The 17,899-nt window shown below is 44.5% G+C and overlaps 3 protein-coding genes across 3 annotated transcripts; 1 reads left to right on the forward strand and 2 right to left on the reverse strand.

The window, feature by feature from the left end:
* Positions 1 to 1,427: 1,427 nt before the first annotated feature.
* Positions 1,428 to 14,249, reverse strand: Vps45 (vacuolar protein sorting 45). The gene is made up of 4 exons (XM_065232567.1): positions 14,042 to 14,249; positions 3,170 to 3,368; positions 2,365 to 3,104; positions 1,428 to 2,293 (listed from the first exon to the last, which is right to left on the reverse strand). The coding sequence occupies exons 1-4, from the start codon at positions 14,132 to 14,134 to the stop codon at positions 1,601 to 1,603; spliced, it is 1,725 nt and encodes a 574-aa protein (XP_065088639.1). The 5' UTR covers positions 14,135 to 14,249; the 3' UTR covers positions 1,428 to 1,600.
* Positions 14,250 to 14,420: 171 nt separating this feature from the next.
* Nup58 (nuclear pore complex protein Nup58) lies at positions 14,421 to 16,276 on the forward strand. The gene is made up of 2 exons (XM_065232452.1): positions 14,421 to 15,557; positions 15,621 to 16,276. The coding sequence occupies exons 1-2, from the start codon at positions 14,544 to 14,546 to the stop codon at positions 16,173 to 16,175; spliced, it is 1,569 nt and encodes a 522-aa protein (XP_065088524.1). The 5' UTR covers positions 14,421 to 14,543; the 3' UTR covers positions 16,176 to 16,276.
* A 166-nt stretch (positions 16,277 to 16,442) lies between these two features.
* LOC135709997 (metaxin-1 homolog) lies at positions 16,443 to 17,769 on the reverse strand. Its single transcript, XM_065232453.1, has 3 exons — positions 17,570 to 17,769; positions 16,655 to 17,512; positions 16,443 to 16,592 (listed from the first exon to the last, which is right to left on the reverse strand). Exons 1-3 carry the CDS (start codon positions 17,636 to 17,638, stop codon positions 16,521 to 16,523), a joined length of 999 nt encoding a protein of 332 aa, XP_065088525.1. The 5' UTR covers positions 17,639 to 17,769; the 3' UTR covers positions 16,443 to 16,520.
* Positions 17,770 to 17,899: the final 130 nt, after the last annotated feature.

Genomic DNA, 17,899 nt, shown 5'->3' on the forward strand with positions numbered 1-17,899 from the left:
AGAAGCTCCTCGACCATCAGAAATCTCCACCGGAATCGTGCAGAACCTCCTCCACCGAAAACGCAAGAAAACTCCGTTGAAACTCACTGGAATCTCCGTTGGCAGCACCGAAAATCTCCACTGAAATTTACCGGAATCCTCGCCGCCATGAACAGGTGAAAACTCCGTCGAAACTTCCCTCGAAAATTCAGATGCTGCCAACGGAGGTTTCCAGAAACATTCGACGGAGTTTCCCCGCATTGTCGGCGAAGGAGGTTCTGCACGATACCAGTGAAAAGATTGGATGCTGCTGACAGTAGTTGCAGGAAATGTCGATGGCATTTTCTCGCGTTCTCGGCGGACGAGGGTCCACGTGACTTCGGTTATTTTGAATGCTGCAAGCGGGAGTTCCTGGAAATTCAAACGGATTTTCCTTGCCTTCGAAGATTTGTGAGCCAATTTAAAATCGTTAGTTTCCACCGGAAGGTTAAATTCTCTGCTCCACCGAAATCGTGCATAGCGACGAATTTTCTTTTCCTGATGTGTTTGTTTATCTTCGCATCGATGCATGTACAGGTGTCACCAAAAAAGCGCATGCTTTGTTATGATGTTCACATCCCACATAATGGTTGATGCAAACGATGGAAATTAAATGCATTTTTTATATTAAATGCATATTGAATCTGTATTCCAAAAGTGAGACTCAGTAGTGGATCCCACACGATTGCTTCTATTGACAATAATCATATTTTCAATACATTCTATATTGATATCAATACATCGATATTGACAATATTTCTGTATTCACATCATCAATATTATTGCCAATAATTCCCCTTTGCGTCAATATATTGATACGTGTGGGCTGTGGGGTTCGCTAGTGGCTTGATATGTTCATCAATATTCTGGATTGTAAACACCAATAAAACAAGCATTTTTTAACGAGTTCATTCCATCTACTACAATGTCCTAACTGGACGAGAATAAACGGGACGAAGCGTTTAAATTGCTTACATCGGTGGATTTGAAGACGCATGCGCCGAAAGTGTTCCTGCTGGTTGCTTCAGTGGTGTCATCGAGGAGCAGTTGGATGCATTCAAACCTTCGGAATGACCATGTGCCTGATGGAGCAACAGTCATCGATCTCTCAGTCTATTGGTACTACTCCTAGATTGAGTAAAATTTTCGTCAATTTTCCTCATTTTCCGGCAGATTTTCGAGGTTTTCCACAGGAAAACATGAGGAAAATTTACTCATCGCTGAATTCCGGCACTTTTTGCGATTTTAAGTTGATCTCATTGGCCGTGTAAATATGTAAAACTTGGTGTTTTTGACTTTGAGCTGGCGGCAATTTCTGTTTCTATTGTAAATGTTAGCGAGATTCGAAAAGGCTGTCATCATTCCACAGGCATCAGCACGAGCAACTTTTTCCATCTGATACACAGCTATGCGATATATTTTATTATAATTTCTCACATAAAGATACATAGGTAATAAGTTAGTCAGAATGCAGTAACAATCAAAGCTGGAATATGCTTCATACGTTGTTTAAATATAGGTACTTCCATGCCTACCGGTATTCGTAGTCATCGTCCACCAGAGAAACAATTTACCAAACTCCCTACGCTTCCCCTGCCGGTGCGTGATGGAACTGTTGCAGCGATCTCGAATGCTTGAACGGAACCCCACCCGTAGCAGCCATTATCTCCTCAATGAAACTATCCGCATTGTGGATGGTGGTTCCTCCCAGAATAACTTTGTAACCCTCCTGATTATACCGATGAACAGTCAATCCCTCTTCGTATGTTGCTCCTCCAATTATGAAGACCACAATTTCCTGCGGTGGCCTCCGGAAGGGCAACTCGTTACCCATTATCGGATAAGCCGCATCCAGAGGGCGCCCTCTCATCAATTCCTCCAGGACTTCTTTCAGCACGCAGTTGTGCTGGGTGTACACATTCTCCACCCCTTTGAGGCCCTTGATCAAATTGCGTGTCAACTTGACGGCATCCGTAATCTTAACCGTGTTGAATAGCTCCTGCCGAGCACTGGTGCTGATGTACTCCAACATTCGGGGAACGATGTGTGCCCGACCACCGCGGTCCTGCAAGATCTTCAACAGACCGGATGTACCACAGTTGGCATGCCGTTCGTAGCGCATCGAATACAGCAGTATCAAGCGGAGGGCATTGTGAAGATTGATTTTCTCGTCCGAAACCAGCTTCTTCACCCGTTGCAGTTGCGTCGAATGATCCGCCCGGCATGCGATCTCTTGCTCCAGTTCGGATATTTCAAACAGTTGCTGTTTACCGACCTGCGAGGATGAAATGCTGTTTTAGATATTTGATCGATCGAAATTATTCCATAGAAGAAAAAAAAACCTACCTGTAGCGACAGTTCGCTAATTAACATCAAATGCTTCGATACCGTTCCGGACATTTTCTTGAACTGCGGATACGTCTCGACGAAATTCTTCATATCGTTGATACTTTCGATCTTTTTCTGATCATGCACCTTCTTCTGAAACTCGTCCATCAGCCCCTTGATCGTGGTGGCAATCTCACCGAAGTTCGAATACAGATTAGCGGAGAAGAATTCATCCTGCTCCGAGGAAAGAACAATTTCCTTCAGATCCTTCGGAACGCCCTGCACGCCGGAAAGATCAACCCGCTGTTTGTTGATCGTTAGCAGCTCATGCACCATAGCCTGATAGGTCCACTGGTTAAGTAGCGGAGTAATCGGATCATCACGACGATCCAGAATCAGCAGCAAGGGCGGCGGGGATCCATCTTCCGGCGGTCGAAAGCTAAACAGGGCCGTTTCCTTGTTGATCGTTTCGTGGATCTTTTTGGCTAGGGTTTGTGCAGCGTTTGAGCTGGATTTGTAGCGGATCGCCGGGCGAAATTTGAACGAAAGCAGAACGCTGACCAGGCCTTGAACGGAGCGTTCCAGCGCATCCGGATTCCAGGAGAGGGCTTGCAGACAGGTTGGAATGTTCAGGGAGAAGAGGTTCGGATTGACCGGCAGATAGTCGGCGTAGACTTCTTTCACCTCACGAACGGATTCACTCTCGTCGCTTTCCGCTAGCGATTTGATGTCCGTGCGGGGGATGATGTTGCTGAAATCTGGTTGAAAACCGAAGGTGGTTAGGAGGGTAGGTTGACTGGGTGGATGGAAGTGCAATACTCACTTATGAAGTACGATCCGTATTTGGGGCTTTTTAGTTCGCTTTGTAGCCGGAGGACGTTGTCGCGGGTTGGTCGGATGAATACGATGCATTTGAGATACTTCAGACGTTCGTTCGATCGACCAGAGTCGATGCGTTCGAAGAGATAGACTTCTTTCTGGAGCATTTCCGACTGGGAGAAGGCCATGGAGACAATGCTGGTCTGTAAAGGGGGTGGAAAGTTTGGAAATATGCTTCAATGTAGGACATATAGTCGTCATCATCTTTTTTTTTGCCAGAACAGCAGCTGTTATGCCAGTTTAAAAATAACTAAGGCTCCGTAAAATTTTCAGCGATTGAGCCTCGGATGAAATTGGGTAAATGGGCAAAGCATTTTGAACTTTATTATAGAGCTCAAAAAATCAACTTGAATGTATGTAGTGCTGTAGTTTTTTAGAACTGACTATGAAATTTGTAGATGATTTGAAAAATGGTATCGAACAAAAAATGGTATCGGCCCCAAAAGGAGCAGGTGACGATTCGGAGTTAGACTGGACGAATGCGTAATTTGACGCTCCAGTTGCAGAACGATGATTGCGAACATGGTCATTCCAGCTCGGAGCCAGGTTCAGTGGAGAAGCGCAAAGTCCGAGGACGCGGAATGAAGAGGAGGTTCGAAGAAGTGGAAGACAACGGATAAGAATTTCTGGTTTCACGCCTAACCCAGAGCCACCTCTACCTGTACGTCACGAACTGCATTCTAGAGTGTTAAAACCCATCCAGCAACCGGTTCAGAATTCAGTTTCATCGTGTTCCCAAATTTAAAACAAAATGAAGAATATCTGTAACCTGTTACAAAGTGAACAATAATTCTGAATTTAAGATACTTTCCTATTTGATTAATTTTCAAATCATAATTTTAATAGAATTTGAATTGATATAATTTTTAGCTTAGAGCGAATCAAGGGCAATTTGTAAAAGTTAAGAGAACGTCATTGTACTTTAGAGAACTTTGTAGAACTCAGAGAACTTCTTAAACGCAAAGGAAACGTTGTAGAATTTTAAGAATCATCGTAGAACTTTCAAAAACGTCGTTAAAATTCATTGAACTGAGCAGAAGTGTTCTGGAAACTTTCTAGAAGTGCAGCAAATTTTATAGAAGTTTAGCTGACTTCGTAAAAGCTCAGCAAACTTTGTAGAAGCTTGATTGAATCCGCAGTACCCTAAAGCCCTACATTGAATGTATGGACGTCTGTTAAAAGTTGTTCCAATCAAACCGTCAAAGTGCATCGCTTTGCTTGATTGGAACAGTTGTTTTTTTCAGTTTTGTGGTGACAGTCGTCTATACTTTAACTATATGGCTTCTCGAGGGGCACGCACTAATCTTTTAATACAACGCAGCCTGCTGACCAAATATTTAAAATCTTGCCATTACTGCATTCATTACTTTAAATACACTCTTAATTTCATTAAATACTTTAATTACTGTCAAAAATTTGGTTTTCAATTATGTTTCATTACTCTAATTAACGTCAATTATTTGTTGATTACTTTCAATACCGCTTAAAGTATGAAAATTAAAATTATTACTGTCTTCAAAGTATTTAATTTTTTTTTTTTTTTTATTAAAGAGACTTTCAGCCTTGGGCTGGTTCGTCTCTGGGAATCCCAGATGGGGAATCCCCTATTTGAGGGGGGTGGGAATTCCAGAGGGAAATTAACCTAACAACATAGTTTGGATCCCAGAGGGGATTTCCGAAAAAGGGCGTGGGGCCCCGGAAACAGAGTTTTTAGCTACGAAGTTTTTAATTTGGTGGCCCTGGAAGGGAACCTCCGAGGGTGGGGTCCCTTAGTTGCTTAGTGGCTGTCTTAATTCTGTCATTTTGTTGGAGAATTCCGTTTTCGTTGCGTTGGTCTGTATAGTTGCTGATGTGGGTGGTTGGTTGTGAGATTCTGGTTCCGAGTGTGATCTGGTATGGTGGTCATGCTTGGCATACACAGTTTTGCTCACGAACTGCTCATTTGCTAATAACTTTGCGCAGAGTTGACGAAACATAGTTCTGTTTGAAGCAGTCGATATATTAGAGTTGAAGCTTTTTATAGATATGTAAAAAAGGAGATTTTAATTCTAGTAATAAACTGTATTTGATTTTGCGTTGCAAAAATGTAGTGAGAAATGCTCGCTGCACATCTCGTACTTTAAGTATAAAAACTCATTGGTGTTGATTCAAATGATAAGATTTACCTACTCTTTGCATGTCTACAGTAAACTATGATCCTAATCTATCAACTACTGTGAAGAAAACTAAATTTCAACTACTGAGTGAAAAGTTATTAACAAATGAGCAGTTGGTGTGTACAACTGTGCATGCCAAGCATGATGGTGGTGATGATGATGATAGTGAGTTAGGTGATCAGATTAGATCGAACAGCTCAGCTTCCCGCAGGAAAGCTAAAAGGGCTGTAATTCTGGTAGAATCGTTACCGAGGGCATCGCTGATGCTTCCCGGGATGTCGTAGCGGGTTCTTGGTGCTTCGTATTTCGGACAGTGGTAGATAATGTGATCCACCGTTTGAGCACAGACAAACAGACGTAACTCTTCATTGTGTATCTTCGTTCATGCATTTAACGGTTGATTTGAATATTATCAGTTCCGCGAACTACTCGCCGCAGCGCTGGCATCGGATCACTTTGACGTTTCTATATATTCTATAGAACTTTTATGCAATATTGTTTACGAGTTATCGAGCAAGCTTGTTTTCCGCGAGAAGCCAGAGAGATGTCGTTACTGAGGTTATATGTTTTGAGATACTATGTTTTCAAGAACAAGTTTTTCAAAGAGTTACGTCTGTTTGTCTGTGGTTTGAGGAATTCGGCATAGATCACAGATCCTATGGAAAGGTCCGTCTCCCTTGTAGCTGTGGGAGATGTTTGTATGATGTGTTCGAAGTCGGGATACTATGACCTGCTCTCGATGTATCGGTGGGTCCGCCCACCTGGAGATGTCTCTTTTAATGTTTCTGATGGCAGGGGTTTCACTGGCCGCCCAATCGCGAGCCCAACCTTCGTTGGTGATTTTTGATACCCATTTTTTTAGGTCCGGACCAGGTACAATTCGCGTGTACTTGGCCATACGACGACCTGAGTTGGCTAGTTGGTCCGCTTTTACGTTACCATGAACCCCGCAGTGTCCAGGTATCCACACAAAGACTGTGTTGTTTGGCGCGTGTTCCTGTATAGCCTGGATCCAAGGGTGTTTGCTCGTATCGGATTCCAGTGCGGCTACCACACTAGCGGAGTCGGTGAAGATGGCTATTGGTCGGTCGTCGGGAATGGTGGCTGCAATGAAGGCGGCAATGGCTTCCGCAGAGAAAATGGAGCACTGATCCGATATGGCATTCCGCGAGGTTTGGACCGAAAATCCCGATTCCTACCTTTCCCTGGGCTACCGAGCCATCCGAGTACCGAATGGTGTATCCTCCGTATTTCCGGTTCTGGAGTTCGAGTACCGCTTGTGCCACCACTGAAGGATTGGCACCAGCTCTAAATTGGTGTTTGATTGTGTGGTCGGTCAGAATCTTCGGCATGTTCCAACCCCTCGCTCCGACCCAGTAAAGCTTGGATATCGGGGGGAGAGTCGGGTTGGATGCTTCCCTGAGTGAATTGTTCGCCTCCGTGAGGAGGGAATCTTCCTTGTCGTCTCCTGATGTCTGCTGGTAAAGTCGTTTGGCTCGTTGGCAGATAGTTTTGGAGATTAAGCGATCAAATGGGAGCAGTCCTCCTTCGATGCAAGCAGCTATTCCGGGGGTACCTGGCAAAAGACCCGAACAGATTCGGAGAGATTGTTGATAGACTGGCGCTAACTTTTCGATCAATCGGGGCTTGGCAAGGAACGTAGCTTCGATTCCATAGGTTAGGCGTGAGTTGATGATGGCTTTCGCCACGTTCAGTCGGGATTCTCGGTTGGCATTTGGATGTCGTCCCGCTAGAGTTTTGAGCAGGTTCATACGCTGTTTGCATCCGTTTTTGACTTCGTTGAAGTGTGTGTCGAAGGTGAGATGTCGGTCAAAGCAGACCCCGAGAATTCGGATCGTTTTCCGAAACGGAATTAGGTCTTCTTTGGTGCAGACTTTGGTGCTGAGGACTTGGTGTTTTATCGGACAGATGTGGGTGAATCCGCTCTTAGTAGCGGATAGCTGGAAACCAGCCGACGAGGTCCATGCCGATACGTAGGTGACGGCCTGAATAAGCTTTCTTCGCAGTGCCTTCACCGTTTTCTTGACAGCCATTAGGACGATGTCGTCCGCGTAGACGAAGATGAAGATTCCAACTGTTCAACTGGTCCCGTGCCCCGGTCTGAATGCGTGGTGGTCTAGAAGATTACCTTCTTCCAGGAATTTGAGTAGTCTCCTGTTCACCATCCTCTCCATTATCTTCGATGCGCAGTATGTTAGGGAAATCGGCCGGTACTTGTCGACTTCGTGTCCCACAGAGTTTGGTTTGGGGATCGGGATGGTGAGACTGTGCCTCCATTGTTCCGGGAAGGAATCTTGTGTCCATTCTTGATTCAGGAGTTCCAGGAATTTGGCCTGTTCTCCCATGGGAAGATTTTGAATGAGAGGGTAGCTCACCTCGTCCGGTCCGGCTGAACCTCCTCTGGCCTTTGATAAGGCGTGTGAAAACTCCTCGAAACCAAATGGTCGGTTAATCTCCGAATTCTCTGCATCTTCGGGGATTTCGATGTCCCCGATCGAGTTAATGATCGGGTGGTTTTTTCGACAAAACTCCTCGTCGTAACTGTCGATCGATGAAAGCGAAGCAAAGTAGTTCCCGATGGTGTCGACGATTTCAACCGGATCATGGGTAGCCACACCTTCATGTACAATGGTGATACCTTGGGCTTTCCTCTTTCCACTGATTGCATTTAATTTGCTCCACAGGTCGGTTGTCGATTGGTTGGGGTTAATGTCGTCGATGAAAGATTCCCAGCTTTCTTTTTTTGCATCTCGAATAATGTCCCTGCATTCGTTTCTTTTCGTTCGGTAGTTCTGGAGAGCGGCTTCCCGATCCGGGTGGCCTACAGGAAGACGTTTTTCTACTCGTTTTGCCACTCGAAAGGCCTTTTTCCTGGCTTTGGTGGCCGCTTTGGTACTGGGAGACCACCAGTGCAAGGCTTTCTTACCTGGTGTCGCGCTTGTTCTTGGAATGGCTTCGGTAGCAGCGTGGAACATCATCTCGATGAAGTTAGTTATGGTGGTGTAGGTGTTTTGTCTGCAATACTCCTTCGTGGCATCCTGGTAGGCTTTCCAGTCGGCCTGCTTATATAACCACCGAGGTCTTCGAGATATTTCTGGGGGTTTCTCATCCAGCTGGATGCTAATCGGATGATGGTCACTGCACCTCGGATCATCGCTAGCACACCAAAGAAGTCGATGGATAATGCTTGCGCTGGCGAAGGACTCAAAGTATTTAAATACCACGATGTATTTGAAATAACACGCACTCATACCGGGTGTGCGCACCTCTCGTGGCTTCTTCTTCTTCATTCCTTTATTTAACGTCAGTCTCTGTTCCGCAATCTAGTGTCAATCACCGACGGACATCGATTGCCATCCATTGACGGCAATCGATTGTGCAGGAAGGCAGCTTCCACACCTGCGTAGGATATCGCACCCATTCAACACACATGGGCCGGGACCAACGGCTTTACTTCCCTTCCGAAGGAAGACGTGACCAGAGATTTTTATGCCTAAGAAAATCCCACCGACCTCGGCTGGGATTGAACCACAGAATTGAACCCAGACCCATTGGGGTGTGAGAAAGCAGTCACGCTTAACACTACACCACCGGCGCCGGCAACTAGATGGCTTTACAATACCCAGGTTCGAATACATTGTGCTGTACGTATGCAATGTCCTTTATATAAACGTCTTTGCAAGACCAACAATTAATCATTTTGTTCGACCATAATAAAAATCCCCATATAGAAATTGATTGAAGTGGGAATAATTCCCTTTCGGTGCATATTCAGATCAACAAAAGAGAACGACAACCTAAAGAAATTAATCGGGGACTTTGTCGTTCAGTTTTTTCCCGAAAATTATGGTTAAACAAGCTACAATTAAATAAAAATGATTTTTCCCCATACAGTTTTACCTGCTTTACTTCCCCAGAGAGCCAAAAAATTCAAATTTGAGAGAGAAAATTTGCTCTCACGACCTCAATCTCTCAACATGCCATGTATTTTGTTGACACTCGATTTGTGATTTCCCTTTCACAGATTATAAAATAGAGTACCTGTCAATACAAAACATGTCTGGTACCTCTATATATGCATTTGCTTTAACATTTGAAGTCCCTCCTTTTTTACATATTCTGCGCAAAAGATACTTTATGCCCCACCCCATACAAAAAATCCCTAATAAAAAATAACCATAAACGAACGATAACCCAAATCATTGAACTATTCCACAAATGATTTGGATGATACCCAGAACACGTCGTTAAGCAAATTAACCATACATTTTTTATTAGGGATTCGGCGGGAAATTCTGTGAGGGGTGAGCTATTTTGTGTGCAGAATGTGTAAAAAAGAAGGGACTTCGAATAATAATCTAAATGCATATATAGAGGTACTAGACATGTTTTGCACTGCAGTGTCCTCTGTGAACAATAAACGGAAAACAGATTGTGTGTAGTTTCCGATAGATGTCACCGCAAACAACAGCAATGACATCTGATGGCACATGAATGCCGAAGCTTGACAAAATGACTAATTGAAAAGGCCTCAGCTCCATTTTGTAAACAAACCTTGGAAGGCCATTTTGTTGCGAACCGAAGTATGCCAACGCAAACTTACAAAATGAACAGGTAGGGGAAATTCTCATCTAACCGATTGTGATTTTGGTTTGCGGATGTAGGTTTTGGTTCGCGAGAAAGAAGGCCTTACAAGGTTTGTTTACAAAATGGAGTTGAGGCCTTTTTAATTGTTTGATAAACAATTTGGTACGCATGCTGTATGTTTGTTTTGATTTTTTTAGTATTGAAATTTTCACGTCCGGTTGTATTGGTGCGATATGTGAGATCGTTTTAGTGAAGTTCCAAGAAAATACATAACAAATCGCTGTCCAACTCATTTTGACAGATATAATTCCATACATTTTTAGGTTAGTCAGAGGAAAATAATAAAAAAAAAACTTTACACGGCGATACACCCGCTAATGTGCGTGCGTTAAACGTCACTAATATCTATAGATTCGACCTAAAGAGGAAGAAGAGACAATAGGGGGACTTTTATGAACCAATTTTATGTCAAACGTGAACCAGCGCCTGATTGGCCGGGCGAAACGCGGGAATTTTTACAACAGGGAATCCATTTTCTTGAATTTCGACAGTCGACTACGTCGCCCATAACGAAAATTTAATAGCTTTTGCACGGTCGTTTCCGCGAGAAGAAGAACAGGTCATAGACAAAACAGAAGCCAGTTGTCTCCTCCAGACTTCTCTGACGTTTTACAAGTATTAGTGCAGAACTTTGGGTAAATTCAAAGGTTTTCTTGCACTAATACTTATAATTTACTCAAAGTTCTGCACTAATACTTGTGCATTTCACAAACGTCAGAGAAGACTTATAGCGAATTTGTTTATTATGCAGGTTGGAACCAGTTCCAACCCGTGCGAACCCGAGCTTATTGTCAGTGCGAACCTCAACCCGAGCCAGGTTACAAAAACAAACGTTTACAGTGACATTTGACAAACAACAAGCCGACCCAATCTAGATACCCGATCCAGGTTGGAACTGAATCAAAAAAAAATCGCTATTAGTCTCTTCCTCTGAAGGCCGGCGCACAATGGTTTTTTGACAGTTAGCCCATGCATTATCTGTCAAAAACCCGGAAACTTATGCATTGTGCGCCCAAGGGCATTTATATAAGGTCTGGGCCAACAGGTAGCTTGCTGGTATTAGAAGCAAAAATGTTGTAAACATTGCTGAACATCTGCGAACAGATAGAAATACGTAAGTGCCAAAATATTGTGTGTGGCAGGATAATTTCTCAAAATGGGATTATACCATCTGTTTTTTGTTTATGACCGTACGACTGCGCCCATTGATTTAACACACGGCGGCTCTTTATCCAGGATTCGCTCCTCAAGCCGCTGTCATAAAATACTATCAAACTTACACACCTATGTATAATCCTTATGGGCGGGGTTGCATCATAGAGGTAACTCTAAGACCACTGGGTCCCGAAGAAAATCATTATTATTTTTGGCTCACTCAGTACCAGAACAACGGTCCCAAGCAGTCCCAAGCTATTTCACTCACCCCTGCATGTTCTGCATGAATCCACACACCCCTGATGTTATCTGTCAAACTTTCATAGCGAATCAAAACAAACATAGTGTAGTAATAGAATGTCAACTAGAATAGGGTACGTTAATCGTTTGCTTGGGACCAATAGGCTACTAAAGTGGTGAGCCAATTTAAAATCGTTAGTTTCGTATTGATTGTTGGTTGCATCGCGCTTCGACCGTGACCAAATGAGAATTTAACATAAGCGCGACAATACTGAGAACAGATAGAAATACGTCACTGACAACAGCTATTTCGTGTAAAAAGATAAACATTGCAATCAAATACGAGTACCAGTAAACATTTGCACATTTCACTAACACCAATAAGCCCTTTGGCCCAGACCTTATATAAACGTCATTGTTGTGCGCCAGCCTTTAGGTCACACTCATAAAATTAATCACATAACCAGTGGAAAATATCCATGTGAATTTCACATAACTTTCATGTGATCCCATAATTGGAAATTGCACCACTAAATCACATGAACGTTATGTGTACAATGAAATCTATATGATTTCTCATATAGAATTTCTTATGCTATGTGATATTCAGGTAAAAATCATTGTTTTTGTTTTTGGAAAAATACTATGTGCGTTCCTAATACACAGCAAAAAAAAATGTAATATCGATCAACGTAATTCAAGCTGATGTATGAAATAATGATGTAATAGCAAAAAGCAGATACAATATTACATCAATGGATGTAAATTTGTTCGCCAAATCGCTGTACATCGTACAATGTGATATTACACAACCGATGGATTGACCTGGTTGCATCATTTTCGATGTAATATTCAACAACTTTTTTTGCTGTGTAGAAACTAAGTGAAAACTTTTTTCAGTGCAGGATTCGACAGTCGATTAGGATTGGGCAATCTTCAGAGAAAGATCGATCTTGATGAATCGATCTTATATTTGGCTCTAGAATCGATCCACTGATTAAATCGGTACCAAAGAATCGATCTTTGGTAGATCGATCTTTTGATTTTTTGTGATACGCTTGTTTACGTTGGTACCCCAAGAAATTCTTTCCTTTATAATAGGGTAGAGAACTACTTCGGCCTAATCGCCCATTTTGGGCCTCTCGAGTAGAAAACTTCAAATAAATCCTTGATTTCAGAGTTAACAAGTCAATTATGCGTTTGGTACGATACTTTAGTTAATAAGCTACGGAACGAAGTCAATGAGAACGCGTCATAGAAAGGTTTGCACCCATTATTCCCAAAAACAAAAGAAGCGCTCCGACCGAATCCATTTTTATGTTCATCCGATAGGCCGAAGTGAATTCATTGGCGTTTCAATGCGTTAGGCCGAGAATTCGTAGGCCGAGTTTGACGTCAAGAAGCAGTTTCAAGTGACAATATCTCACCGATTGGTTTCTCTTTATCAAATCTTACGGTACGTACGGAAAGGTAAATAAATTTGGAAGCCATCAGTAATAATAACATTCCGTTTGGTGTTAAACTGCGCTAGATTAAGAAAAACTAAGTGCGGGTTGTGCTTAATGGGCCGAAAATGGGGTAGTTAACCTTAGTCAATTAAATCACCGAACAGAAATTTTACTTCGAATAAAATGCGCGCAAAACAACGAGCAAACGAATACAAAGAGGAAATGAACATCACACGTGCTCAATGTCAATGTGTGTGTGTCAATTCATTTCGATTGCCACGGAAAAACAGAATGATACATTAATTCTAGATAAACATTTCAAAAGGTCCTATCTGCATTTATTGATTCTCTTCATCGACTTTCTCTTTCGTTGATAACTCAGAAGTAAAACGTTTCCCTGTGGTATTTGACGTTTTGGACGCTAGATAAGAATCTCCTTTATCAAACCATGTGGTTAAAATAGCACGAAATCTGTTTGCATAGTAGTGGTTATCAAAAGAGAAAGTCGATGGAGAGAATCGATCAAAGCAGATAGGACCATTTGAAATGTTCATCGTTCATAATTATTATTTAAGTTGCTGTATTCGTAAATATTGAAAATGCAAATAGTGACGTCATTGTCGTCCAGCTCAAAACATAGGGAGTGATGCTGATGTTGACGTTATGTTTGTTAAATTTAACACGAAGTCTGGGGTGAGAGTAAATCGTTTTTTCGATGTAAATGCTCTTAAAAATTTGAACACATATTTTTTACTGAGGATCGAAAGAAAAAATCGATTTTTTCGATCTTTTCGTGGACAAAGTATCGATCCGAAAAATCGGAATGAAAAAGATCGATTCAATTTCCTAATCCTACAGTCGATCAGCGAGTCAAACACCGATAGTCCGGCCATAATTTTGCCGGATGAGCGGGGGTATACTGTAAAAAAGGTTCCCGTGTATCGACCCTTTTCACATGTTGCTCTAGAATTATGCAGTTTCATGCAAATCAGAGAAGATCGAGTTTAAAATTCGTTTACTTCTTGCTGTTCGGCCTGGGAGCTGCTCCGTATGGAAAGTTCGTTCTACCCTGGTTCAACCGATTTTACCATATCGGCAGCACCCATCCCCATTAAATTGCCTGCTTCAGCCCACGAAAACTAAACTTACGGTCTCTCGATCCATCATCAGCATTTTCATTCCGGGCCCAGCTTCCGTGATCATTTTCTCCAGGTACAACTGCACAGCACGAATCACATTCATCTTGAACGCTCTCGAGTTTCGGCAGAAGGCATGCAAAAACACTAATCAAACGCAAACGATTGGATTTTCACTGTAAAAATGCACTTTTTCGCTTTGCCCACTAGGCTAATCATCAACTTCGCTCATTATTTTTTGCACCCTTTGATTTTGATGACATCGGGTGTTGTTTTGGTTTTGCACTTGTCAAAAAAAAAGTCTCCACACGACACATAAAAAACAACGGTGGAATCATTTCTGAAGGGTTTGTTGCACCCCGCATCAAAACGCAACCAACTGTCAATCAATGGTGTAAATTCCAAAACGCGGACGCCCGACGGATTCGCGCTGTTCTCAAACATTTTTGTGATTTTCTTTGTGTTTAGTGATAGAAACCCGATTTTCGGCTAGTGAAACTACCAAGGCAGTCACCATGTCCGGTTTCAGTTTTGGAACGCCAACGACGAGTGCACCGGCATTTGCCTTCGGGACTCCTGCCTCTGCCACAACTGCAGTAGCTCCCGCAGCTGTCCCTGCTCTGACTGCTGTTGCTACAGCCGCTGCTGCTGCTGCGACCACGGGATTCGCATTCGGAAGTGCTCCAACGATGTCAGCGGCGGTGTCAACTCCAGCTGCTGCAGCTCCAGCATTCGGATCGCTGGCAAAACCAGCTGCAACGGCAACGACTTTTGCAACGCCCATAGCCGCTGCGGCTCCGGCTTTTAGCTTCGGTGGAGGAACATCGACAACGCCAGCGACGTCGATTACCACATCAACAGGGTTCGCACTACCCGGTGCTGCGACACCAGCAGCAGCAGCCGCGGCTCCCATCCTCGGAGCAGGATTGTCCTTTGGGGCATCGGCGGCACCTACTGCCAGTATATCAGCAGCACCGACTTTAACGCTAGGTGGTGGCTTTGGTGGTGGATTCGGTGCACCCAGGCCAGCAACGGCCCCGACGGTTACGGCCGCTGTGGCCACGACCAGTTCCATTGGCCTGGGAAAACCCATCGGATTGGGTGGGGTGGACATCAATGCGGCGGCACCTAAATCGGTCGAAGGCAAGCCGGACAACACCAAGGCCAAGGAGTTCCAGGTTCCGCAAGAGATTGTCAACACCGTGGAGCATCTGAAGGAGTACATCAAGAAACAGAAGTCATTCAGTTCGGACATTGCGAGAACATCCTCCAGGAAGCTGTACAGCGTTTCGTCGGAGATTAGCCGGCAGAATTGGAGTTTGATCGACATCTCCAACAGCGTAACGAACAATCAATCGGCGATCAAACTGCTGCGAGCCGAAACGGCCAACATTATCCAGCAGGCTGATATGGCCCAGAGAACACACGACACCCCGGCAGGATTGCAGTTTGAGAACACGATGCCACTGCAGTACTTCATCGAGCTGATCCAGAAGTACGAAAGCGATATGCTGAATCTGAAGCAACAGGTGAGGAAGTGTATGTATATTGGGATGTCCTAGGCTTATCTTGAACCCGTTTTATCTTTCTAGGTTGAGCTCACGGAGAAGCACATGCAATCCCTCACCGTACCGCAGCACTTTACGGCCATGGATCTCAAGCGAGGTCTCCAGCAGATTCACGAAAGCTTCGTTGCCCTCGCCGGCCGGTTGAACGAGACCCATCAGAAGGTGGAAGCCCAAAAGGAGCGTTACATGATTCTACGGCGCTATCTGCTGCGTGACAACACGAACGTCTTCGAAGCGCAGGCGGCCGGTGAATCTTCCTCCACCCAGGTGCGGTTTTCCGGTTCCGTTTCCACCGGACCAACGCCGTTTTCCCCACTGATGGGAACGGTCAATGTGGGCATTCCCAAACCGGCCCAGGAAACGACGCTTTGGCCCCGAAGCTCCGGTTTCGGATCGGCGTCCGGTTCGATGATGGGTGTGGCCGGGCCCAGTAGTGGCGCATTCGGTTCCGCTCTGACAGGTGCCGCTGACAGCAGCGGATTTGGCAAGACGGCCTTCGATACCGGTGCCTCGTCGTTCGGAAGTGGAGGATTCAATCTACAGACGCCACCGCTGGGGAGCAAACGGAATAAACACTAGGGGGTGCGTGATCACTGGTGTAGTGTTTGGTTTCGATGGAAAATATAAGCGAATAGAAGCGAGGAAGCTACTTCATTTTCAGAACATGTTTTATGCCGAAATTATGGGTGGAAGTTGCCTATAGCAGAACGCAATGCTAGTAGTTGGCTCAGTCCAACACACGACGTTCGACAATTACCGCGGAACGTAGCGAAAATCTATTCAAATTGATGGTTTTGATCCACAAGGATTTCGAAGATAAAATATGTTTAAGATAACTAAACTCGGCCGAATTCGCACCTCCCACGGAAGACACTCGAGCTATTATTCTTTCATGTCATGACGGTACAACGAAACTTCCTCACACTATTCTTCATCATCGTATTCGGGTTCGTCGTATGAGATGAAATTGCCTCCACCGTGATCGTTTTGTGAAATCTGGAAACGGAAAAATCCACTACTTTTACTAATCCTATTCGAATCTAAACAAGCAAACATACCGTCAAAATCCCGGACACCAACGCGTAGCTAACCATCGCTATGGTCGCAAAGATGCCCGACACTACGTAGCGCTTCTTCCGGTCGTATGGCGTGTCTTCGTCCTTCTGCGTCCCGTCGTAGGACTTCTCGCCCTCCTGCTTTGGTTTGGACGAATTGTCCGAAGACGATGCGCTGGACCCATTGCTGCCGGCACTGCTGAAACCCTCCCGCGCGAAGTAGATCGTCGTGATCCGTTCGACAAACTTGACTAGATTGTTGCACTGCTTCACGTGATTCTGCAGCACATTGTTCGGGAGGGTGAGCTTCAGCAGCACGGAAAGATACCCATAGAGAACGGCATCAATTTCGCTGGGCGTGTCACCGTAGAAGAAGCGATTCTCACCGAGCTTCTCGGATATCCAGTTAATGCACTTTTTGGCATTGAGCATAAGATCGTTGACATCGTGCAGCTCGACTGAATCCTCCAGGGCAAAGCCGGCCAACGAGAGCGTCAGTTCGTTCGTCTTCAGCACATACTTCCGCGGGCAGTAGAAGTTGAACGGGATCGGAATCCGCTTGGCGTACAGTGCCCTGGTGGTGTCCAGATTCTTCGGGTCGCCCCACAGACTGTACATAAAGTACGGGAACAGGTTCTCGAACACATATTGAATGCAACCGTTTATCACAATGTAGTTCTGTCCCTCCAGCTGACCGTTGGCGTCGAAGCCCCGCGACTGCAGGAACTCCGTTATCTTATTGTAACCGGCGATTTTCTTTCCCTCCTCTGTGGCCAGGTACGGTAGCATCCCGTTCGGGGAGCTGAATGGATTGCCGTTGAAGTTGAGTGTGATTTTCGCTTCGGAAAATTTGAGGTAAGCCTGGAAAGCGCATGGATCAATCAAAATTTAATGGAAAGCTTCGGGACCAGCACTTACCAACAGCCGTGCACAGTCGTAATCGACGGTGGGCAGTCCCCATTCGCCTCGGTAAAGGTAGAGCTCCATTATTTCATTTATTCGGAATGGTTGAATCGGCAGGAAACCGGTGTTTCTATCCGGTTTTTACTCAAATTGAAGCCAAACGCTGCGCACTCTGGAACTGGAAGTTGCAATGTTTACGTCGGTTGTGCAACATTTTTGCGACGAGGACGAGACGATTGTCAATTTGACGTGTTGGTTGGTTGAGGTTGAGATTTGGCAGCACTGTCGTTTCCAACGAAACTGGGAAGCTGTCAAATCGCACGAAAAAAAAAAGGTTTATCAACA

Source organism: Ochlerotatus camptorhynchus, unplaced genomic scaffold (assembly GCF_037179485.1).
Source record: "Ochlerotatus camptorhynchus isolate MF236.1 unplaced genomic scaffold, CSIRO-AGI_Acam_v1.1 ptg000370l, whole genome shotgun sequence".
Classification (NCBI taxonomy): Eukaryota; Metazoa; Arthropoda; class Insecta; order Diptera; family Culicidae; genus Ochlerotatus; species Ochlerotatus camptorhynchus.

Bases quoted from the DNA above. Each gene is read 5' to 3' on its own strand.
- Vps45 (XM_065232567.1), bottom strand. From the start codon at position 14,134: ATGAATGTGATTCGTGCTGTGCAGTTGTACCTGGAGAAAATGATCACG. The intron at 3,369-14,041 runs GTAAGTTTAGTT...CCCCCTTTACAG, and splicing joins TGATGATGGATCGAGAGACC to ACCAGCATTGTCTCCATGGC. The intron at 2,294-2,364 runs GTAGGTTTTTTT...TCATCCTCGCAG, and splicing joins TTAGCGAACTGTCGCTACAG to GTCGGTAAACAGCAACTGTT.
- Nup58 (XM_065232452.1), top strand. From the start codon at position 14,544: ATGTCCGGTTTCAGTTTTGGAACGCCAACGACGAGTGCACCGGCATTT. The intron at 15,558-15,620 runs GTGAGGAAGTGT...TTATCTTTCTAG, and splicing joins TGCTGAATCTGAAGCAACAG to GTTGAGCTCACGGAGAAGCA.
- LOC135709997 (XM_065232453.1), bottom strand. From the start codon at position 17,638: ATGGAGCTCTACCTTTACCGAGGCGAATGGGGACTGCCCACCGTCGAT. The intron at 17,513-17,569 runs GTAAGTGCTGGT...TGCGCTTTCCAG, and splicing joins ACGACTGTGCACGGCTGTTG to GCTTACCTCAAATTTTCCGA. The intron at 16,593-16,654 runs GTATGTTTGCTT...TTCCGTTTCCAG, and splicing joins TGGTGTCCGGGATTTTGACG to ATTTCACAAAACGATCACGG.